Source organism: Cetorhinus maximus, chromosome 5 (genome assembly GCF_964194155.1).
Source record: "Cetorhinus maximus chromosome 5, sCetMax3.hap1.1, whole genome shotgun sequence".
In the NCBI taxonomy this organism is placed as follows: Eukaryota; Metazoa; Chordata; class Chondrichthyes; order Lamniformes; family Cetorhinidae; genus Cetorhinus; species Cetorhinus maximus.
The window spans coordinates 150,197,018-150,222,582 of record NC_135883.1 but is presented as its reverse complement, the minus strand read 5'-3'; the positions used below and the strand labels follow the sequence as shown (position 1 = coordinate 150,222,582).

Sequence of the window (25,565 nt, the reverse complement as noted above, 5' to 3'; positions counted from 1 at the left end):
TAGGGGACATGTCTACTTTGTACAATTAGGATCTCGCTTTTTAGTGCTTCCCACTGGCTTTCCACTGTTTTATCTTCCAGCTGTGCTGTCCAGTCCACCTCAGCCAAGTCCCTTCTCATTTCTGCAAAATTTGCCTTCACCCAGTTCAAGACTTTTACTACTGCCTTATCTCTGTCCTTTTCCATGGTAATGCTAAATCTAACTGAATTGTGATCACTGTCCCTGATATGGTCACCACTCGTCACTTCACTCACTTGCCCTTCTTCGTTCCCCAAGACTAGGTCTAGAATTGCATCTCCTCTCGTTGGGTTTGTCACTAATTGGTGGAAAAAATTTTCCTGGACACACTGCATGAATTTTTCTCCCTTGGTGCCCCTTATATTGTTTGAACCCCAGTTGATATTAGGATAGTTGCAGTCTCCTACTATTATTGTCCTCTTGTTCTTACAAGCAGAAATTTGCCTACATATTTGTTCTTCTATCTCCCTTTCACTATTTGGGGGTCTGTAGTATACTCCCAGCAGTGTGACTGCCCCTTTTTTATTTCTAAGCTCAATCCATAAAGCCTCGTTTGTTGACCCATTTAGTATATCATCCCTTCTCACAACTGGAATTGATTCTTTAACCATTAGTGCTACCCCCCTCCTTTTTTATCTCTTACTCTATCATGTCTGAAGACAGGGATATTTAGCTGCCAGTTTTGTCCCTCCTTTAGCCAGGTCTCCGTTATAACAATGACATCCTGCTGCCATGTGTCTACCTGTGCCCTTAAATCATCTACCTTGTTTGCAATACTCCTTGCATTGAAGTATAAACAGTTTAACCCCGTCAATTTCCCTTGCTGGACACTTTTTAAACTTTGCTTCTCCTGTAACTCCATGTCTATCACAATGTCCCTAGCTAATGTTCTACCTCCATTTTTCTGATCTGAATCTGACCTATCTGCTCCTGCTCCTGGGATCCCATCCCCCTGCCACACTAGTTTAAATACTCCCCAACAGAACTAGCAAAAGCCCCCGCAAGGACACTGGTCCCAGCTCTGCCTGGGTGCAGCCCATCCAGTTTGTACAGGTCCCAGTGCCTCAAGAATCTGAATCCCTCCCGGCTACACCATCTCTCCAGCCACGTGTTCATTTGGTCTATCCTCTTATTCCTGCTCTCGCTAGTATTCTGCCAAGTAACCCTATTTATAATAGAGGTCTGGGGTTGGGGATCCTGCTAATTGTTAAGGACCTTTGTCTGCCTCATAGAACATACAAACATTTAGGAACAGGCCAGAATGTTTAAAAAGCCTATCTCTTTTTGATGTATTAAGTGTATTTCAATCTCTTCTCTCCAGAAATCCAATGAATTGCCTTTTTTTCATAATCCTAACTTTTATATTTTAAGTTTCTGTTTAAACCCTTCCATGGTTTTCTCTTTCCCCTCCCTCTGTAACCCCCTCCAATGCTACATACAAAATGTTACGGTGTGTCAGCCATGGTCAGAGTGATCAACTCTAATGGTAAAAATGAAGGAATTAAGGGACAGCCTGCCCATGGGTGTCTGTACGAGTGGGGAGGGGGCGTTGGGAGCTGCTGTCAGAGTGGGTGGGGTGGGAGGAGGGGTGGGGGTTGCTGGGGGGCGGGGCTGTTGGAGCACTCAAACATGAAGGGAGCAGGTACTGCACATGACTGAAATTTGAAGGTCCGAATTAGAAGACAAACAGCATCCTGGCACCATGCAGCCTAGGAAATGGGACTCAAATAAGAGCTGGTTGGTCACCCTGGCTGTGGTGCAGTTGATAGCGCTCTCACCTCCAAATCACAAGGTTCCAGGTTCAAGTCCCACTCCAAGGCTTGAGCACACAAAGTTAAGACTGAAACTCCATTGCAGCAGTACTGAGAAAGCACTGCACTGGTGGAGGTGCTGCTCTTTGGGTGAGGCGTTTAATCTGCCTGCTTGGGTGGATGTTAAAGGTCCCATTGTATTCTTTTGAAGAAAAGCTGGGGAGATATTCCCAGTCATAGCTAATATTTATCCCTCAATCAACATCAACAAAAAACAGATTATTTGGTCATTATTACATTGCTGTTTGTGGGAGTTTGCTGCCGCATTTCCAACATCACAACAGCGACTATATTTCAGAAGTGCTTCCTTGGCTGTAAAGTGCTTTGAGACAAGTGAAAAGTGCTACATAAATGCAAGTTGTTTTTATTAAATCTATCCCCACCCCAAAATCTGTTTCTTCAGCAGCTTTTCCCTTTCTGCCCCACCACTGGCAGCCAGATGTTCAGCCGTGTAAGGCCCATTCTTGGTAATTCTCTCCGAAATCCCTTCAATCTTGTAGCATAAAGTGTTAACAGATGGGATATGCTAATGTATGATGTAGATGATGATGTACTACTGACACCAGTCAGTCATGTCTGTCTCTCTCTCCAGAGAAGTCAGAATCATACCTAGGAGCTACGTGCCGATCTGTAGCCTGTTTTGATGTTGTACTAATAAACAAGTGTTAAGCAGATACCAGAGTATGTCTACAGTCTGCCTAAGAACCAAGTCCCACACCCAGAGTCCAAGGTAGAAGAGCACGTCTCACAACATGGCAGCAATCGTGGAGGCATTGATGTAAAAAAACACATCGGTATCGAAGGAACCTCAGAGTGAAGAAACCTTTGGAAGTAGCTGAAGAAATTTCTGCGAAGGAAGGAGGCTTACTGGAGAGAGGTAACGATGACCGTACCTACTGAGCAGTCCCTGCCCTTGCCCTGTCAGTTTGACTGCCTCGAGGGCCCAGAGAGGCCAGAAGTGGGAGTTATGCAAACCCCAACTTCTCCAATACCAAGCAGCATCACGTCTTCATAAAAAAAAGCCAAGGCTTTTAGTTTCTTTCTTTATGCAATAGGTGCAGTAGCAGATGACGAGTATGACTGTGGCCCAGACGCCACCTTCACCATCCCTGGACATGTCCTGTCCCACCAGCAGGACAGACCCACCAGAAGTGGAGGCACAGTGATTTACAGTTGGGAGGGAGTTGCTTTGGGAGTCCTCAACATTGAGTCCGACCCCAAGAAGTCTCATGGAATCAAGTTAGACATGGGCAAGGAAACCCCCTGCTGATTACCACCTACTGCCCTTCATGTGCTGGTGAATCAGTACTCATTCATTTTGGAAGAAGCACTGAGGCAGCAAGGGTACAGAATGTACTCTGGGTGGGGTACTTCAATGTCTGTTGCCAAGAGTGACTTGGGAGCACTGCTACTGACCGAACTGGCCAAGCCCTATCTGCCAGACTGGGCCTGTGGCAGGTAGTGAGAAAACCAGCAAGGGGGGGAAAACCTTCTTCACCTTGTTCTCACCAATCTACCTGTTGCAGATGCATCTGTCCATGACAGCATTGGTAGGAGTGCCCACTGCACAGTGTTTGTCGAGATGAAATCCCATCTTCACACTGCAGAGGATGCCCTCCATTGTGTTGTACACGATTACTGTGCTAAATGAAAAAGACTCAGAACAGATCTAGCAATTCAAACCTGGGCAATGATGAGGTGCTGTGGACCATCACCAGCTGCAGGACTGTATTCAACCCCAATCTGTAACCTCATGGCCTGGCATATCCCTCCCTCTACCATTATCATCAAGCCAGAGGATCAAACCTGGTTCCACCAGGAGTGCAGGAGACCATGTTAGGAGCAGCACCAGGCACACCAAAGAATGAGAGCCCACCCTGGTGAAGTTATAACACAGGACCACCTGCAGGATTAACAGCGGAAGCAGCATATAGACACATCTAAGCGATCTCATGACAAATAAATCAGATCTAAGTTCTGCAGTCCTGCCACATCCAGTCATGAATGGTGGTGGACAATTAAACAAGGAACTGGAGGAGGAGGATCCACAAACATCTGCATCTTCAATTGCTTGGACCAACATTTCTCAATAATCAAAAGTACTTATTTTAAGTCAGCTCCAAGTCCACCATTAACCACATCAAGTCCGACTTCAATATTATTCCTTCTTAATTTAAATTCCTAATATCTTCATATCACGCTGCCTCAGTGTCAATAGTCAGGAAGCTTGTGTGCTTTCCACTTTCAGTCGAAATGCCCCTTCAGTTCTCAGGATTAAAGAGGTGGTTGCCAAATGCATTGATTATTTTGTTTGTCTCTTGTTATCCAGCCACCGTAACACCATTGTTCGGAAGTGCACCGCTGAGAACCTGCTGTGTGTTGTCGAACACCTTGGGGCTGAGAGATTGCTGTCCAGGACCAAGGACAATACAGACCAGATTGTCCACACAATGGTGAAATTTTCACAGGATGGGAATCAGGAAACAAGGTGCGAGCAGATGTTGGAACAACTGGGATAGTAGGTGGGATTGTAGTGTGAGTGGGAAGCGTCTGGGGTGGCTGTGGGGTAGAAGAAGGATTCAAGATTCAAATAATTGCTCCAATTGACTTTGAGGATCAGTCTTGGTAGAATCCGTCTTCATAAAATCCTGGTTGTTTGGCTTGGAACAAGGTATCGCAGCCACACAGATGCTAAAAGAGACTACACTACATGGGCTGATTTCTCTCTTCGCTTCACAGATTTCCATAAGGTTTCTACAAAACTAATACATCTCAATATCGATAGAAACAGCTATGTCACTATTGTCACATTTCCAGTTCTTTTATAAGAGTCCACTTTGAGGGTGAATGTGGGCAATTTCAGGAGGGGTCTATGTGAAGCAGTAAAACACAATCCTAGAAATTAATGTGGGTGATACGAATGAACAAATGCTTAACACATGCACGTCATCCTCCTCCATCTGCTATTTAAACAAGATCATGAGTCATTTACAGTATGTGCTCTGTTACTTTGAATTGAGTACACAAGAATGTCACAATGCATTTGTCTACAAAAATTGCCAAAAGTAATTTCTAGGTTATAGTGTTGTAGGGTATATGCCATCAGTATAAGTGACAGTGATGGGTTAGATAGTACAGTTAGTGTTACTGGGAGTGTGTCTGATCTGCCTCAGTGGTAGCAACGGATGTAAGTATCTAAACCTCAGAACTTCAGCAGCAACAAAAGTGGGAAGTCCAATCGGATTGTGGGATGATAGACTTTCCAAAGCCTCCACTGATCTAAATAATCAATCCCTCCCTGTGAATTTTATCAGCTTTGTAGAGGCGCCACACAATGTACACTTTGATAGTACAGAACTTGAATGTTGCAGAAAAAAGAGATTTTTCTGTTGAAGCTTTTCATCTTCCACTCATCAGGACAAATCATAAGAAAATACCAATATCAGGGGAAACAACATCTTTATACTGTGTGAGAAGAGAGTGCTGATTTGGTCAAGCCAAAAAGACCTTCTACCTATCACACAAACGAGTAATGCAGTGTATAAATTTCAGTGCTAGTCTGATGCCTGATGGTATGTAGTTTGTATGTCTCAAAGACTGGTGGACAATATCAAGCAACATGCCCCTTCCGCTTTTCACAATAGGCAAGGTACGGACTGTACCCAACCAGCCCGTGCTTGCAAAACTCAAAACACAGTGTCTAACGTTAGGTGTGAATCTGCGATTGGACAACATTTGCTCAATAACCCTCAATGTACAAAGAATTATACAGACAACCAAATTAAGATTGTCAGTTGGGTTTGCAGTATGGCACATTTGCGTGTACTGGAAGCTTCACATATTCATACACAGGGCCCTGTTCCTTGCCGACAGAATGAACATGTACACACATTGTGCCTGTTTCAGCTAAACAAACTGAGTGATTGCCATTTTCTGGTTCATTCCCCAGGACATTGTCTTGACCAATTAGAGTCAAGTTGCTTGGTTTAAATTTTAAACAATTCTTAGCAGTTAACTGTCAGTCACCATCTACTGGTGTATTCTCCATGGCAATGCCTCTTATCAATCAGAGTCCACTTGCCAACCTATCAGCACTCTCTTCTCATATAGTATAAAGATGTTGTTTCCCTTGACATTGCTATTTTCTTCCTCCTCATGAGTGCAAGATGAAAAGCTTTGACAGTAAAAACCTCTTTTTTCAGCAATATTCAATGTACACACTGTTTTTCTTTTGCAGTACAGGGGTGATTTGTTTAAGCGCATAGGACCTTTAAGCTGTTTTGCGGGGCCATGCAGGCATGGTAACCTGAAGAGGTTGCCTTGTATGTGGCCTCCATGGGGACCTTCAATTTGGTGTGTGGTCATGCGGCCTAGAGGGAACATATGTGAAAGCCAGTGGGTGCAAAAGTCAAGTCCATTTTCCATTACCTGATAGGTTTTATGGTCGGAAGGCACTGAACATTTTGGTATCCCATCCGGAGTTTGAGAGATACATGGAACGCTCACTTCTGTCTCAGGATCTGCACCATGTCATCACAGCCATTAAAAAGAGGGTGAGTCTCCTCCTGTTGGATTTGATCCAGTAACTCTGAGCTTCAATTTCACTGCGGTACTTGCTATCAGGATTAAAGTTCGGTAACATGAAATATGCCCTTCGTCTGAGGTGACATCTTAAGATCTCCTTAAAATGGTATCTTAGGAAATAGCAGATTAGGATAAAAAGGATATGATATTGAAGCTTATGATCCCATTAACAATATGTCACACTCGTAAATAACTCCTAGGGTGGAATTTTACAGCCCCTGCTGCTGGTGGGATTTTCCGGCCCTGCCGAAGTCAATGGACTTTTGAACGGTTCGCTGCGTTTTACTCCCCGTGTCCCCCCTACAACAGGGCCATAAAATTCCGCCACTAGTTTTTTGAGGTTAACATAAGCTTTAACATCAGTTTCTTTTTGGCCGTCCTTGTGCAGGTCACTGCCTTAATAAACGGCCACTGGGATGGTCAATGCCTTAAACAGTGAGGATATGGGCGTGCAGTGCTAATATTTCAGATCAGTAATTTAGAGGCCTGGATTTAATGGTTTTTAAAATGTTTTTTAATGCGTCCACTGGACATAGGCATCACTCACAAGGCCAGCATTAATTGCCCATTCCTAGTTGCCCTTGAGAAGGTGGTGGTGAGCCGCCTTCTTGAACCGCTGTAGTTCTTCTGACGTAGGTACTCCCACAGTGCTGTTAGGAAGGGATTTCCAAAATTTTGACCCAGCGACAGTGAAGGAACGGTGATATGTTTCCAAGTCAGGATGGTGAGTGACTTGGAGGGGAACTTGCAGGTGGTGGTGTTCCCATTGTATCTGCTGCCATTGTTCTTCTAGGTGGGAGAGGTCGCAGGTTTAGAAGGTGCTGTCAAAGGAGATTTGGTGAATTCCTGCAATGCATCTTGTAGATGTACACACTGCTGCTACTGTGTGTCGGTGGTGGAGGGAGTGAATGTTTAAGGTGCTGAATGGGGTGCCAATCAAGTGGGCTACTTTGTCCTGGAAAGTGTTGAGCTTCTTGAGCATTGTTGGAGCTGCATTCAACCAGGCAAGTGGAAAGTATTCCATCACACTCTTGACTTGTGCCTTGTGGATGGTGGACAGGCCTTGGGGAGTCAGGAGGTGCATTACTTGCTGCAGAATTCCTGGCCTCTGACCTGCTCCTGTAGCCACAGTATTTATGTGACTGGTCCAGTTCAGTTTCTGGTTAATGGTAACTCCCAGGGTCTAGATAGTTGTGGACTCAGTGATGGTAATGCCATTGAAGTCAAGGGGAGATGGTTGGATTCTTTCTTTCTGGAGATGGCCATTGCCTGGCACTTGTGTGGCGTGCATGTTACTTGTCCCTTATCAGCCCAAGTCTGAATGTTGTCCATATCTTGCTGCATTTGGACATGGACTAAGTCAGTATCTGAGGAGTCACGAAAGGTGCTGAACATTGTGCAATCATCAGTGAGCATCCACACTTCTGATCTTATGATGAAAGGAAGGTCATTGATGAAGCAGCTGAAGATGGTTGGGCCGAGGACACTATCCTGAGGAACTCCTGCAGTGATGTCCTGGAGCTGAGATGATTGACCTCCAGCAACCACAACCACCTTCCTTTGTGCTAGGTATGACTCCAACCAGTGGAGAGTTTTCCCCCCGATTCCCATTGACTCCTCTTGATGTCACACTCGATCAAATGCTGCCCTGATACTTCCCCTCTGAAAATAAAAGATCTGCTGTCAGTAAAAGTGGCCATGAAGGTGCCCGATTGTTGTTACAAGCCTAGCTGGTTCACTTATGTTCTTTGAGGGAAGCAAGTCTGTTGTGCTTAGCGAGTCTGTCCTGTGGGTTAGTCCAGTACCACATCAACATGGTTAAGTTATAACTTCCCTCATGAGTGGCCTAGTAAACTCCCATCGCCATTCAGAATAGCCAAGGATGGGCAAAAACACTGGTTAACGACTGGTAGATTTGATAAGGGAGCTTAAGGTGAAAGAACCCTTAGGAGAAAGTGACCATAATATGATAGAATTTACCCTGCAATTTGAGAGGAAATAGCTGGAATCAGATGTAACAGTATTACAGTTGAATAAAGGCAACTACAGAGGCAAGAGGGAGGAGCTGGCCAGAATTAACTGGGAGATGAGCCTAACAGGAAAGACAGTGGAACAGCAATGGCAGGAGTTTCTGGGAGTAATTTGGGTGACACAGCAAAAATTCATCTCTAGGAAGAAGAAGCATACTAAAGGGAGGACGAGGCAACCATGGCTGACAAGGGAAGTCAGGGACAGCCTAAAAGCTAAAGAGAAAGCATACAATGCGGCGAAGAGCAGTGTGAAACCAGGGGATTGGGAAGCCTACAAAGACCAACAGAGGACAACTAAAAAAGAAATAAGGAGGGAGAAGATTAAATATGAGGGTAAACTAGCCAGTAATATAAAAGAAGATTGCAAGAGTTTTTTTAGATATATAAAGGGTAAGAGAGAGGCAAAGTGGACATTGGGCCGCTGGAAAATGACGCTGGAGAAGTAGTAGTGGGGAACAAAGAAATGGCGGAGGAACTGAATAGGTACTTTGCGTCAGTCTTCACAGTGAAAGACATGAGTAACATCCCCAAGTTCAAGAGAGTCGGGGTGCAGAGGTGAGTATGGTGGCCATTACCAAGGAGAAGGTGCTAGGAAAACTGAAAGGTCTGAAGGTGGATAAATCACCTGGACCAGATGGATTACACCCCAGAGTTCTGAAGGAGATAGCTGAAGAGATAGTGGAGGCGTTAGTGGCGATCTGTCAGGGATCACTGGAGTCAGGGAGGATCCCAGAGGACTGGAAAATCGCTAATGTAACCCCCCTGTTTAAGAAGGGAGTGAGGAAAAAGATGGGAAATTACAGGCCGATTAGCCTGACCTCGGTCGTTGGTAAGATTTTAGAGTCCATTATTAAGGATGAGATTTCAGAATACTTGGAAGTGCATGGTAAAATCGGGCAAAGTCAGCATGGTTTCATCAAGGAGAGGTCATGCCTGACAAATCTGTTAGAATTCTTTGAGGAGGTAACGAGTAGGTTAGACAAAGGTGAGCCAATGGATGTTATCTACTTGGACTTCCAGAAGGCCTTTGACAAGGTGCTGCACAGGAGGCTGCTCAGTAAGATAAGAGCCCATGGTGTTAGAGGCAAGGTACTAGCATGGATAGAAGACTGGCTGTCTGTCAGGAGGCAGAGAGTGGGGATAAGGGGGTCCTTCTCAGGATGGCGGCCGGTGACTAGTGGAGTTCCGCAGGGGTCAGTGTTGGGACCACAACTTTTCACTTTATACATTAATGATCTAGATGAAGGAACTGAGGGCATCCTGGCTAAGTTTGCAGATGATACAAAGATAGGTGGAGGGACAGGTAGTATTGAGGAGGCGGGGAGGCTGCAGAAGGATTTGGACAGGTTAGGAGAATGGGCAAAGAAGTGGCAGATGGAATACAACGTGGGGAAGTGTGAGGTCATGCACTTTGTTAGGAAGAATAGAGGCATAGACTATTTTCTAAATGTGGAGAGAATTCAGAAGTCTGGAGTGCAAAGGGACTTGGGAGTCCTAGTCCAGGATTCCCTTAAGGTTAACTTGCAGGTTGAGTCGGTAGTTAGGAAGGCAAATGCAATGTTTGCATTTATTTCGAGAAGACTAGAATATAAAAGCAGGGATGTGCTGCTGAGGCTTTATAAGGCTCTGGTCAGACCACATTTAGAATATTGTGAGCAATTTTGGGCCCCGTATCTCAGGAAGGATGTGCTGGCCCTGGAGAGGGTCCAGAGGAGGTTCACAAGAATGATCCCCGGAATAAAAGGCTTAACATATGAGGAACGTTGGAGGACTCTGGGTCTATACTCGATGGAGTTTAGAAGGATGAGGGGGGATCTGATTGAAACTTACAGAATACTGAAAGGCCTGGATAGAGTGGACGTGGGGAAGATATTTCCATTAGTAGGAGAAACTAGGACCTGAGGGCACAGCCTCAGTGTAAAGGGAAGACCTTTTAGAACAGAGATGAGGAGAAACTTCTTTAGCCAGAGAGTGGTGAATCTATGGAATTCATTGCCACAGAAGGCTGTGGAGGCCAGGTCATTGAGTGCATTTAAGACCGAGATAGGTAGGTTCTTGATTGGTAAGGGGATCAAAGGTTATGGGGAGAAGGCGGGAGAATGGAGTTGAGAAACTTATCAGCCATGATTGAATGGCGGAGCAGACTTGATGGGCTGAATGGCCTAATTTCTGCTCCTATGTCTTATGATCTTATGGTCTTACCCCACATCTTGAGAATTAGTTAAATACCAGACAGTGTCCAGACAAATGGTCAGTTTACAATCAGAATAAATAATTGTTCATTGTTTTACAGCAATGAAAATATCATCCACAGCTAGGGGCCAGGCATATGGTTTACTCCCTTGTCCCCTTCAATGTTATTCTAGATGAGACTTTGTTAGGAGCCTGACAGAAGCCTGGGTGATGGAACCTCTGATTGTTCGTTTTCTAATTGATACATACATATGAACAAGAAGCAGGAGTAAGCCATTTGGCCCCTCGAGCCTGCTCCACCAATTAATAATGATAGAAATCTCAAATATGCATCCCGTCTACCCCCGATAACCTCTCACCCCCTTGCTTACCAAGAATCTATCCACCTCCTCCTTAAAAATATTCAAAGGCTCTGCTTCTACTGCCTTTTCATGAAGAGAGTTCCAAATACTCATGACCCTCTGAGAGAAAGAATTTCATCTCATCTCCATTTTAAATGGGCGACCTGGTAATTTTAAACAGTGACCCCTAGTTCTAGATTCTTCCACAAAGAGGAAACATCCTTTCCACATCCACTCTGCCAAGACCCCTCAGAATATATGTTTCAATCAAGTCATCTCTTACTCTTCTAAACTCCAGCGGATACGAGCCTAGCCTGTCCAATCTTTCCTCATAAGACTATCTGCTATCTGATCTGTGCATTCCCTTTATTGATGAGATTGCCAACTTGCTGCGTGGGAATTAATGAGCAAAGCATCTCCTCATTAGGTCTCTCCCCAGCATGCAGCGTTCTATGATAGAAAGCGGAGTGGGGACCTGCTCCTAGGATCTACTATCCTTGTCTTGAGCTATCAGGATGAACAGTCGGCTTAATTTGCTCTCTTGAATTTTTCCTCCTCCTGCAGAAATTTTCTTGCTGCCCACGGAGAAATCCCAATGCCAAATTTCCTGCGATAGTAACCCAACATGGTTGGGCCGAGGACACTACACTGCAGGAGTTCCTCAGGGTGGTGTCCTCGGCCCAGCCATCTTCAGCTGCTTCATCAATGACCTTCCTTCCATCATAAGGTCAGAAGTGGGGATGGTCGCTGATGATTGCACAATGTTCACCATTCGTGACTCCTCAGATTCTGAAGCAGTCCATGTCCAAATGCAGCAAGACCTGGACAATATCCAGGCTTGGGCTAACAAGTGGCAAGTAACATTCGTGCCACACAAGTGTCAGACAATGACCATCTCCAACAAGAGAGAATCCAACCATCGCCTCTTGATGTTCAGTGGCATTACCATCACTGAATCCCCCACTATCAACATCCTGGGGGGGTTACTATTGACCAGAAACTGAACTGGACTAGCCATATAAATATTGTGGCTACAAGAGCAGGTCAGAGGTTAGGAATCTTGCGACGAGTAACCCACCTCCTGACTCCCCAAAGCCTGTCCACCATCTACAAGGCTCAAGTCAGGTGTTTGATGGAATACTCCCCACTTGCCTGGATGAGTGCAGCTCCCACAACACTCAAGAAGCTTGACAGCATCCAGGACAAAACAACCCGCTTGATTGGCACCACATCCACAAACATTTGCTCCCTCCAACACCGACGCACAGTAGCAACAGCGTATACCGTCTACAGGATGCACTGCAGGAATTCACCAAGGCTCCTTAGACAACACCTTCAAACCCAAGACCACTACCATCTAGAAGGACAAGGGCAGCAGGTATATGGGGACACCACCACCTGGAAGCTCCCCTCCAAGTCACTCACCATCCTGACTTGGAAATATATCACCGTTCCTTCATTGTCGTTGCGTCAAAATCCTGGAACTCCCTTCCTAACAGCACTGTGGGTGTACCTGCACCATATGGACTGCAATATTTCAAGAAGGCAGCTCACCACCGCCTTCTCAAGGACAACTAGGGATGGGCAATAAATGCTAGCCCAATGATTAAACAAAAAGATTATCCAGCGACCCAGGGAAAATTGACAATAGGGAAAACTTAAAGGCTTTGTATCTGAATGTGCGTCGCATTTGGAATAAAACTAATGAGTTAACAGCACAAATAGAGATAAATAGGTATGATTTGGTGGCGATTACTGAGAGGTGGTTACAGGGAGAACAGGTTTGGGAGTTGAATATCCAAGGGTACTCAGTGTTTCGGAAGGATAGGCAGAAAGGAAAAGGAGGTGGTGTAGCTTTGTTAGTAAAGGAAGTGATCAGTGCTAGTGTGGAATGATATAGGCACTGGAGAGCAAGACGTAGAGTCAGTCTGGATAGAGATAAGAAATAGCAAGGGAAAGAAGTCCCTGGTGAGAGTAATCTATAGGTCCTCAAACAGTAGTTTAGCAGTAGGGCACAGTATCAACCAGGAAATACTGGGAGCATGTAAGAAAGGCACGGCAATAACCATGGGTGATTTTAATATGCATAAAGACTGGACTAATCAAATTGGCAAGGGTAGCCTTGAGGGAGAGTTCATAGAGTGTATTAGAGATTGTTTCTTGGTGCAATATGTTGTGGAACCAACCAGGGAGCAGGCTATTCTGAGTTTGGTTTTGTGTAATGAGATGGGATTAATTAATGATTTCGTAGTAAAGGATCCTCTAGGGAAGAGTGATCATAGCATGATAGAATTTCAAGTTCAATTTGAGAGTGAGAAACTTGGAGTCCCACACTAGTGTTCTGGAGTTAAACAAAGGTAACTACATAGGAATAAGGGCAGATTTGGCCCCAGTGGACTGGGCAGGAAGACTACAAGGTAGGACAATTGATGAACAGTGGCAGATATTTAAGGAGATATTCAATTCCTCCCAAATAAAATATATTCCAATGAGGAAGAAAGACGGTAAGAGGGGGAAAAAGCATCCATGGCTAAGCAAGGAAGTTAAAAATGACATAAAGGCAAAAACTAAGGCATACCAAATTGCAAAGGTCAGTGACAGGCTGGAAGATTGGGAAACTTTTAAAGATCAACAAAGGGTTACTAAAAAAAATAAATAAAAAGAGCAAAGGTAAATTATGAAAGAAAACTAGCGCAAAATGTAAAAACTGATAGCAAAAGCTTCTACAAGTATATAAAAGGAGAGAGTAGCTAAAGTGAATGTTGGTCCCTTGGAGGATGAGACTGGGGAGTGGGGAACGCAGAAATGGCAGAGACGCTTAATCAATATTTTGCCTCCGTTTTCATGGTGGAGGGCACTAGTACCACTCCAATAGTAACAGGTAGTGCAGAGGGTATAGAGAAGGAGGAACTTAGAACAATCACCATCACTAGAGAAAAAGTACTGAACAAACTATTGGGATTAAAGTGTGACAAGTCCCCAGGACCTGATGGCCTACATCCTAGGGTCTGAAAGGAAGTGACAGTGGAGATAGTGGATGCATTGGCTATAATATTCCAAAAATTTTCTGGATTCTGGAAAGGTTCCAGTGGATTGGAAAAATGCCAACATAACATCCTTATTCAAAAAGGTGGCGGGGAGGCAGAAAGTAGGAAACTATAGACCAGTTGGTTTAACGTCTGTTGTTGAAAAATTGTTGGAATCCATTATTAAGGAAGTGGTAATGAGGCATTTGGAAAGTCAAAATGCAATCCATCAGAGTCAGCATAGTTTTATAAAGAGTAAATTGTGTTTGATTAATTTGCTAGAGTTCTTTGAAGATGTGACAAGCAAAGTGGATAATGGGGATCCTGTAGATGTAGTATATTTGGACTTCCAGTAGGTCTTTGATAAGGTGCTGCACAAAAGATTAATACACAAGATAAGATCACACGGAGTTAGGAGTAATATATTAGCTTGGATAGAGGATTAGCTAACCAGCAGAAAGCAGAGAGTCGGGATAAATAGGTCTTTTTCTGGATGGCAAGCTGTAACTAGTGGGGTGCCACAGGGTTTGGTCCTTGGGGCCCCAACTGTTTACAATCTATGTTAATAATTTGGATTCAGGGATAGAAGGTACTATAGCTAAATTTGCAGATGACACCAAAATAGGTGGGAAAGTAACTTACAATGAAGAAATAAGAAATTTACAAATGGATATAGACAGGTTAGGTGAATGGGCCAAAATTTGGCAGATGGAGTTTAACGTGGATAAGTGTGAGGTTATTCATTTTTGGTCAGAAGAATAAAAAGGCGACTTATTATTTAAATGGAGAGAAACTTCAGAATGCTTCAGTGCAGAGGAATCTGGGTGTCCTCGTGCATGAATCGCTGAAAGCTAGTATGCAGGTACAGCAGGTAATAAGGAAGGCAAATGGAATTTTGGCATTTATTGCTAAAGGAATAGAGTATAAAAATAGGGAAGTGTTGTTGCAACTGTACAAGGCATTGGTGAGACCGCACCTGGAGTACTGTGCACATTGGTCCCCTTACTTGAGGAAGGATGTAATTGCATTGGAGACAGTTCAGAGGAGGTTCACTAGATTGATTCCAGCAATGCGGGGCTTGTCTTATGGGGAGAGAGTGAGCAGTTTAGGCCTATACTCGCTAGAGTTTAGAAGGATGACAGGAGATCTAATTGAGGTATATAAAATGCTAAAGGGGATAGACAAAGTAGACGTGGAGCAGATGTTTCCCCTTGTGGGGCATACTAGAACGAGACGCCATAGTTTTAGACTAAGGATTGATAGATTTAAATCAGAGATGAGGAGGAATTACTTTTCTCAAAGTGTTGTGAATCTGTGGAATTCACTACCTCAGAGTGCAGTGGATGCCGGGACGTTGAATAAATTTAAGGAGGTGATAGGCAGATTTTTAATTAGTAACGGGTTGAAAGATTATGGGGAGAGAGCAGAAAATTGGAGTTGAGGCCAGAATGAGATCAACCAGGATCGTAATGAATGGCAGGGCAGGCTCGAGGGGCTCCTACTCCTGCTCCTGGTTCTTATGTTCTTGTGACCCAGCAAAGGAGTGGCAACAAAACCTTCGTGATGGTCAAGATTGCCTTGGACCACCCGTAGACCTCAATGTGAAGTGGATGCCAATCCTGCTAAACTCCGAGGATAATTCTGAACATGCTTCTATGATTTTTTTTCTCCCTTGAATCAGCAGCATTAGGTATGAATGTCAAGCCAATTTGAAAGCCAGCAATAGTCCAAGTTTGGTCAGCTATATAATCAGTAAGGGCCAGCTTTCAAACTTGGGCAGACAGGTTTTAAATTGGTAAATGAAAAGTGGTGAAGTGTTGAATATTTAATGAACGTATTTTTTCCCCCTGTTATCCAGGGGCTTGGAGATGTTTCTTCAGATCCTTACTTGCTGAAGGTTAGAAGCTCAAGGGTCAACAGCTCCTCAAACTGCCAGGAAAATAAATCCAATACTGGAAGGTGAATTAAAACTTCAGTTCGACCAAATATCTTGCTATATTAAAATAATATTTACTACCTTTACTTTCCTGTTGTTCTAAATATGGCTTTGTTACTCCAAACCCCAATTGTGGCATTGTTGGACTGTTTTCCTGCTCTATTCTCTTACTGTAATCACAGAGACCAGTTGTCACAACTGCAGATTCAGATTTTTGTTTTTAATAAACTCATGTTATACAATCTGAGATTAATGTTCAGTCAAATCATACAAAACAATTCCATTTGATCCTATGATTCTTTATTATTGAATTCACAATTCACTGTAAGCTTCACCATTACAGCCTGACTGCAGCAACAACTGACTTGCTCAAAACATGCATATGAATTCCAGTTTTGATCTCTACATTCCAAGCATGCTAACACTAAATTACCATGCATCAAATCAGAGAGATAACATGATGCCAGGACTCGTCTTCACCTCAATCTCTTCCACTGATTCTGTTCTCATGGTTATAAGATCCACAAATGCTCCTCAATCACTTTATCACTATAAACAGTGACCAAACAACATGTCCCAGACCCTTAAGATATGGATAAGTGACCCTTCCATCCCTTCAGCCTCTCACCCTTTAGAGAACCTCCCTGTTCATCAGAATTGGAAGCTGTTTTCAGTCTGTGTGCTGATCCCACAAACAGCCCAAGACATTGAGATACAAGGGCAATGTGAACCCACATTCCCACAGGCCTCGGCCAGCCAATACTTCTTGATTGACTTTGTCTTCAGTCTGACTTCTTTCAGCTTTTTGCGGTACTTCGCATTATGTTGATCTTACCTCTTCTGTAATTCTAATGAGTATGTAAAGGAGCAGTGGTGCAGTGTGTGAGGCATGTTAGTGTGTAAGAATTCCATCACTTCCTAGAATACTGAGTTTGCCATCTTTACCCTATGACTTTTTGGAAGCTCCAAGCAGTGAAACTGTTTCCCGGAGCAATGTTCACTGACCTCTATAAAGTGATATTGATGGAGCCTGGGACTAGGTCACAGGGCTACTGATTTAGTTATGATTGCTCCATGGCACGTAGAGACCAGGGGAGGAAAAGAGGAAGTTCACCCTCAAAATAAAAATAAGGGTGAGAAAAAAACTCCATTGTTTTCATTAAACTCCAATGAAGAATGTTTGATCGCATCAAAATATCCTTCAGTTCACCACTGTCATTGCCTCCGCTGCCTCAAGTGAAACTGGCAGGAAAAGAAAGTCTCGCTATATAATGTGTTAGCACATCTCACCGATACTGAGCAACTAGTGCAGTCACTGTTGTTAAGGGGGTAAATGTGACAACCGTTTCTCACGCAATGAGATCCTAGGTATGTAATGACTAATTAGCCTCTCTTTTTGTTGATTAATGGTGGAAGGAATAGCAAACCCCTGTTTCTCTTCGCATAGTAGAATCTTTAACACCCGCCTGAGTCGCTGTAGCAGACGATGCTCCAGTTTAATATCTCTTCAAAAGGGTAGCACTTTTAGTCATGCAGCAACCTCTAATGACTGAACTAGAGTCGCAGCCTAGATGATGTGCACAAGTTCAGGATTGGGGCCTGAAATTACAATCTTCTGAAGCATAGATAAGAGTGTAACAATGGGACCCAACTGACACAGAAGACAAGGCTTTTAACTTGCCATGTGGGTGTAAAATTGACCTTGTGGATTGTCAGCCTGCCATAGAAATTGTCCACTTTTCATTTCCAATGGTGCTAATTTTGACTTTGTTCGATAGTGTAAAATAGGCAATAGTGAATCAGCAGCCTGTTTTACAGCTCTCCAAATTCGTATTTATATTGAAGTCAATGGAAATAAAATTCGGGAGTGTTGTAATTGGCTGACACAGTCATAATTATCCCCATTGGATTGAAAGCTCAGAGTGGTCCAAGTTTGGTCCGCTCCATAAAGAAAGAATAGATGACAGCTTGCAGTCTTGAGGGAAATGAGAATAGGGCAGTTACGTCAATGGGTGAGCAATCCGTAATGCCTATTGGACTAAGTTGAAAATCAACGCCATATGTATCCCGCCCCTTCCCCATGCCATGAATTGCCAGGAATCTAGACATACACTCCCTTCTCATCCTAAATTATATCAACAATTACAGAAGCACATTTCCCCCCTGCACCTCAATACATGCACATATACTGTGCTTGCTAGTCCAAATTTCCAATACTTCTCTCGCCACTTTAATGGCAGGAGTGTCAGCCCCATGTTATTCACTGAACAATAACGGACGGTTGGAACCGAGTGCAGTTACAAAGAATATAGTATGAGCAAATGATTCAAGCATGGAGCTTTAACTAATGAATGCAGTGATCGTTGAGTTCCACAGCATATTCTGTTTATAACCCATGAGAATACCCTGTGCGACTGGCCATCCTCTGGGCCTGAATTCCCAAAAATGTGTTCTTTGGCTGTCCAATCCTAATGCACACCAAATTCTCTTCACCCCTGTTCTCCATGATCCATGTTGGCTCTCAGTCTAGTAAATTTATAATCGTGATGCTTGTGTTCAAATCTCTCCTCTCCCCTACCCCCCAGCCCACAACCTCCTCCAGGAACTCTGCATTCTTTCAATTCTGGCCTCTTGCTCACCCCCAACTCGCCTTCATTCCACCATTGGCAGCTGTGCCTTCAACTGCCTTGGCCCCAAGTTCCAGGATTCCCTCCCCGATCCTAAACCTCTCTGCCTTTTCCCTCGTCCTTTAAGGTGCCCTTTAAAAATCTTTCTCTTTGACTAAGCTTTTGGTCAACTGCCTTAATATCTCTTCATGTGGCTTGTTGTCAATGTTTGTCTTATGGTGCTCTTTGAAAAGCCTTGGAATGTTTTACCAAATTAAAGGCACTATCTAAATGCATGTTATTATTCAGGGCGGCTGAAGAACAAGGTTGGAGAACTTGTCCTAATTTTTAGCATCGAGTGAAACATGTAGTAGTATATTGTACTTTCTCTTTGTTAGGGGGGATTTGGACACACCCCGGGAGCAGAGGCTGATGACCCACCGACCGATCATACGCAGCATGGAAGCAGCGGAGCAGGTGAAGCAGCTGAACAAGTTGCTGTCTGCTAAAGAGTTCCAGGAGAGGACGCAGGGCATTTCACTGCTGCTGCAGCATTGTGAGACCAACCCAGGATTCGTCACCTCCAACGTTGTAAATGTAAGGCCTAAGCGTAAGGACAGGAGAAAGCATAAAACAAGGAAAAAGCTTTTTTGGGGGGGTAGAAATTTGGATTCAGTCATCTTTCTGCCCAATCGCTTCGCCAAAATGGAACCCTGATGAGCACAGAATCTCAGGGCTCGATTTTAACTTCCGGCCAGTAACACCGGTGGCTGTGTCCTTCCCGGCTCTGAAAGCAGGAAAGGCCTGACGCGTCTTTGATGGCTGCGGCTCATTAACATGCTCTCTGCCGACTTAAACAACCAGGATGCCGATTGGAAATGGCTGCCGACTGTTTCAGGTCAGGCAGCAGGAAACCGCTGGCAGGATCCTTGGGGGGACAGTCTCTGGTACATGGTGGGGAAGACAGTGAGGAGGAACCACCCCGCCTTACCCCCCCTAACCCCGCCTTACCCCCCCCAACCCTGGGACAGGTCAGGCCCAAGGTTTCATTGTGGGGCCTGGAGAAGCCCTTCTACTCCCCCTCCTCCTGTAAAGCAAAAAGGCCGATGTTTTAAAAGACCTTGGCTGGCCAGGCCTCCCCCTGGGGCCCAGGCTGCTGTCCCCAGCAGCTTTGGAGGAAGTCATCGCTACTTAAGTTGCAGATCATGTGGGAAAGACATTGGTTATGTCTCTTGCTCCACTTTAACTGTCCCCCATCCCAACACGGTTCCTGCCAGGTGGGGCAGAGACATATTAAAAATCTATCTCATTCTGCTGATCCAGTCCATTCCCCCCGCAGAGAGTGCACAATATAAATTAGCCTGAGGCATGGTCGTGTCGTGGTTAGGATACTGGCCTAGTCACCAAAAGGCTTTGAGTTTGCAACTTCCACCCTGGGAAGTTGAAGAGGTGCCAATAACCATCAAAGCACACGACCAGCTCACTGATGTGCTTCAGAGAAAATAAGAATAAAGGAGCATAAGGGGAATAAGAACATGAGAGATAGGAGCAGGGGTAGGCCATACAGCCCCTCGAGTCTGCTCTGCCGTTCAATAAGGTCAGGACTACCTTAACCCCTCTTTCTCACCCTATACCCATATGACTTCATTCTCTTAGCGCCCAGCAATTTATGGATCTCAGCCTTGAATATACTGAATGTCCACAACCCTCAAGGCTAGAGAATTCCAAAGATGCACAACCCTCTGAGTGAAGAACCTTGCTCCTCATCTCTGACCCTCGACCGACCCTTAGCCCTGCGACTATGATTCCTAGTTCTAGATTCGCTGGCCAGGGTAACAGCTTCTACCCTGTCAAGCCCTTTAAGAATTTTATTCATTTCAATGGGATCAACTCTCATTCTTTGAGACTCCAAGCCTAGCCTATTTAATCTCTTCTATAAGGATAACCTCCTCATCCCAGGATTCAATCTAGTGAGCTTTCATTTCACCCCCTTTAAGACAAGTATATCCTTCTTCAGGTAAGGACATTGAAACTGTATGTAGTACTCCAGATGCAGTCTCACCAATGCTCTGTACAATTGCAGCAAGACTTCCTTACTCTTAAACTGCAAATCCCTTGCAATAAAGGCTAACGATTCATTTGCTTTCCTAATTGCTTTCTGTACCTGCATGTTAACTTACTGTGATTCATGGACAAGGACACGCAGACCCCTTTAAGTACCGACATTTTCTAGTCTCTCACCATTTAAAAAATTATTCTGCTTTTCCATTCAGCCTAATAAAATGGATAATTTCACACTTCCCCACATTATACTTCATCTGCCACTTTCTCGACCAGTTGCTTAACTCGTCTCTATTCCTTTGTAACCTCGTTGCATCTCCCTCGCAGCTTATCTTTCCATCTAGCTCTGTAACATCAGCAAACTTGGATATATTACACTCAGTCCCATCATCTAAGGCATTGATTTAGGCTGTTAAGCAGCTGAGGCCAAAGCACTGAACCTTGTGACACTCCATTAATTTAACCATTTGATACTGAAAATTATTTATTCCTGTCTATTCCTATTCTCTGTTTTCTGTGCATTAACCAAATTTCAATCCATGTTCATATGCTACCCCTGCCCCATGAGGCATAATCTTGTGTAATGATCTCAGGCATGGCACCTTATTGAATATAATAAGGTACCACATAGGATGTTGTTCAGGCTAAAGATGGCACTACCATTTAATATAATAATTGTTACGAGGAATATATTACTCTATCGTGTATGGCCATGGGGAAAGTGTCCTGTGTTCTCTGATTCCCAGCCTTTTGCTGTCTTAATATTTCAGATATTTGATGCCTTCAGCCCAAGGCTCCAAGACTCCAATAAAAAGGTGAACCAGTTTGCACTGCAGTCCATGGCAACCATGATCCCAGTGCTGAAGGATGACTTGCACCGGGTCCTATATTCGACAGTCACTTTTGTTACCGACAACTTGAACTCAAAAAACACGGGCATTTACAATGCAACCCTGCATGTCCTCGATACGCTGATCGATCATATAGGTAGGCCTCAGGCTCCACAAGTGCTGCCGTTAACATATGCGCCATTGGTGTGTGTCATCGTAGTGTGGAAACTCATGAATCCACCTGAAAAGATGTGTGTAATTCCAGAACAAAATTAAGAGGACCTTTATGATTCAACTACAAAGCTGTTGCTCCAAGTGTGAACTATCATCAGATCAGTTCATGCATCTAGCAGGTCCTCCCTACATTGTGTAAAACGCTTAATATTTTAGACCCATGGTACAGACACAAGTCTGGGTTCTCATTGAACATTTATTGCAAAATGTAAGTGTGTGTGTATTTGTGTGTGTGTAAGGGTGGGTGTGTGCGTTTGTTTGTGCGTGTGTGTATTTGGGTGGGTGGGTTTGTGGGTGTGTGGGTTTGTGCGTGTGTGGGTTTGTGTGTGTGTGTAAATTAAGCTGAACACTGAGGCTGGAAGTTGTGTAGTTTGGATCCTTTACTCATCGTATAACTGACTTGTGTCTGTCCTCTCTGGTTACATTTTTCTACAAAGACTGTAGATTGTAGATTACTGCTCTAACAGAGGCCAGGATTTTCCAGTCCCGCCCACACTGGGAATCGTCGTAGGTGGGGCAGAAAATTGGACGGACCAGCCAAAGGCCCATTGACTTCGGGCGGGAATTTTTGACCCCGTGACCGGTGGGACCGGAAAATCCCAGCCGGGGTCTCAGGATAGGGGGGCAGGCCATTTAAGACTGAGATGAGGAGGAATTTCTTCGCTCAGAGGGTGGTATTCTCTACCCTAGAGGGCCGTGGAAGCTCAATCACTGAGCGTGTTCAAGACACAGATCAGTAGATTTCTGGCTGCTAATGACATCAAGAGATATGGGGGATAGTGGAGAAAAATGGCTTGGAGTTGATGGCCAGCCATTTGAATCTGCATTCGGTTTGAATGTTGAAGCAGTCTCGATGGGCTGAATGGCTCCTACATTCCTAACGTGAGCCAGGATGCAACAATCCCAAAACACCTTTAAGGCAACGTTACCAATACAAGTGCTAGGACCGACGGGATTAACATTCTCTCCGACAAATGAAATCCATTCAATCTGCATTGTTGTCAGGCCAGCTCTGAACCTCGATGGGACAAGAACGGCAGGAGGTGAGCCCATAAGGCTTTAAAATAAAAGTGAAGCAGGCAAAATATCAGTGAGGGATCGAGCCTCAGATTTTCCTCCTATTCTTGACAAATTTAGGCGTAAAGGGTAAATAGCTGAGCAGGGAGCCCGATCAAAGGGTATTTTATGGCCAGGATTTTATGGCCCCGCCACGGTGTGTCTCCCCCTGGCGGATGGGGCGAGCCATTTAAATCTCCAATCAGTTCAGCGGGACTGGAATATCCCACCGGGCGGGAGGGGCAGTAAAGTCCTGGACTATATATTTAACTGATGCCGTACAAAGATGCAGTGTTAGAGATTTCAACCTGCTGTAACCATGATAATGCTGGGGTATATGAGACCTTACTAGTACGGGTGGGGTGATCCGATTGAGTTTGCTCATTTTCTGTATTGATCAGTAATCTCAGACATGTTTCCTGCCTCACTGATTGATATCGATTTGCTGTCCCTGTAAAGACAACTTGCTGCTGCTTCAACCTTTCGCCAGCAGAGTGCAGTTCGTCAGCGGCCGGGCAATGCAAGACATCACGGAGCGACTGGCAGGTGAGACTGTGGGTAAGGAGGTGATTGCAACAGAGTCAGGGGTGCGACTTATTGAAGCGTGACAGTTAATTCTTTAGACCTGGCCTTAGCGAGTCTATATCTGAAGTACCACATTTTAAAAAAGGAATTTTAGTTATTGAATAGTGTATTAACTAGAATCATAGAATCATGCCATGGTTACACTCCAGAAGGAGGCCATTCGGCCTGTCATGTCTGTGCCGGCCCTCTGCAGCAGCAACTCATCCAGCCCCATTCTCCCCTGCCTTTTTCATGTAGCCCTACAAATTCTTTCTCTACAGATTTAAGGAGCCTAACGGAGAAGTGGGGAGATTTGGATACGGATTTGCAGAGCTCTGGGTCCTGGCTGTTCCTCCAGGGGCCAAGGGCCAGCTGAGGTTACAGCAAGAGATTGGGAGTGGAATCCTGTTGAGGTGTTGGGGCAGTCTCGCTTCCTGGCTGGAGAGCCGGCGAGAAACCTGAGCTGCCTCTTCTCGGGAAGGCCCTTTGAACCGCAACCCGATCAGGCAGTGGCGAGGCCGCCTGCAGGCCTTCCCCTGGAATCAGGACCCCAGGGGGCCGGGGGTAAGTCCTGCTGGTGAGAGCCGCCTGCCAATCAGAGGCCAGGAGCGCTTGTGCTCAGCAGCACCACTGGGGAGGGCGGTGGCTGCTGCCAGAAAGACAAGCCCCTGGAATATCCCGGGATGGCAGAGCGACCCAGGGCACAGGATAGTGGTGTGGGGGGAGGGGGGTAGTTTCGCTGGGTAGGGGTAACGGGGAGAGGGGTGCAGGGGGTTCGGCAGCACGGGCAGCCGGGTGACTCTCAGAGGGCCAGGCCCTTCCCGATGTTCAGCCCCTCGATCAGGCACCGAGCGGAAGTGTCCTCCCCACCGGCACAGTTTTAGCCGCCATGCACACCACATGGTGACAGGCCCGCCAGCAGCTGGGTTAACAGTCAAGGTGAGGCCTTTAAGTGGCCATTACTTGGAAGTTCAGCCATGGGCCTTCCTGCCCAGAACCTAATTCAGGTGGAGGCAGGGAGTCGGCGGGGCTTTCAGTACCTCACCATCCTGCCTAGTTACATGCCCCTCCCGCACTCCCCCCAAGCTCGGCACCAGCGAGGGCACGAGATTCCGCCCGAGGATACGATGCCCTCGCCTCCACTGAGGCTCAAGGCCAAAATGACCGATGGTGATTTTGCCTCGGGTTGGCGGACTTTCAAAGTGGGTCTGTTCGCTCTGCTGGACGGTCGAGTTGACTTAGGCCTGTTGGCAGCTTTACCTGTTGCGGGCTGTGGTGCAGTCAGGGCCCTCACCGATGACCCTCTGGTTTCCTTTCTCGACTGCAGTCCTCGTACTGTCGGTGTATCATCGGAAGCCTCAAGCTGTGGAACGGTACGTTTTGCCCGTGCTCTGGTACCTGCTTGGCAACATGACTGGGAGCGGCGTGATCAAGGGTGGAAGCGGGAACGTGCGGGCGGTGACCACCAAGCTGGCTGCCAGCCTGCACCAGCAGATGGGAGCTGGCCTGCAAGAGTACGCAGCCAGTCAGCCTGCTCACGTCATCAAGATGCTATGGGAGCTGATCGAGAAGGAGCTTTAATCACACGGCCCATCGCATCAGGACCATCTCGAATCTAGGGTCGCCAACCCTCCAGGTTTGTCCTGATGTCTCCAGGAATTAACTGTTAATCTCCTGGGCACTCCCGGGAGAAATTGGAGAAAAATCACAGGGCCCTTTTTTTTAAAAAAAAAAGAACACAATTAAAAAAAAATCTTTGAAGACTTTTGTTTATTAATTAGAGAGGGGGTGGAATTGTCGGGTGGAGGGGGGCCAGGGAAATGCTGTTTGACTAACAGTCAAGAATCATCCAAATGAAACATCAATTCACTTTCTAATTGGCGTGTGGAGGAGGAGGTCCATCAAGAGGATGTTGGGCAACCGATGACAGGAGTGTGTGGGTGCGGAGTTTGGAAATGGACATTCATGTGGTGTAGGCAATATATCTAACCAGAGTTGGCAACCCTATTGAACCAGTGGGGAAATCAATAACACACATAGGCACAGACACACACGCAGACACAGACATAGACATAGACACAGACACACACGCAGACACAGACATACACACAAACACGCAGACACAGACAGACACACACATATACAGATACACAGAGACACAGAGACATACACACGCGCGCACACACACGCATACAGACACACATACACACACAGATGCACACACGCATATACATTCACACACACACACACACCCACGCGCACACACAATCACGCA

At 45.3% G+C, this 25,565-nt stretch overlaps 1 protein-coding gene across 2 annotated transcripts in view; it reads left to right on the top strand.

Annotated features, from left to right (window-relative positions):
- The window catches only part of LOC144681015 (TOG array regulator of axonemal microtubules protein 2-like), a 102,835-nt gene extending 77,826 nt beyond the window's left edge, over positions 1-25,009 (top strand). For both annotated transcript variants that reach the window (XM_078542682.1, XM_078542681.1), the window contains exons 15-21: positions 4,159-4,317; positions 6,265-6,382; positions 15,862-15,962; positions 18,944-19,142; positions 21,377-21,593; positions 23,186-23,272; positions 24,618-25,009. In XM_078542682.1, coding sequence (XP_078398808.1) covers positions 4,159-4,317; positions 6,265-6,382; positions 15,862-15,962; positions 18,944-19,142; positions 21,377-21,593; positions 23,186-23,272; positions 24,618-24,871 — 1,135 coding nt within the window. In that variant the 3' untranslated portion in view covers positions 24,872-25,009. The remainder of the gene's footprint in view (positions 1-4,158; positions 4,318-6,264; positions 6,383-15,861; positions 15,963-18,943; positions 19,143-21,376; positions 21,594-23,185; positions 23,273-24,617) is intronic.
- Positions 25,010-25,565: the final 556 nt, after the last annotated feature.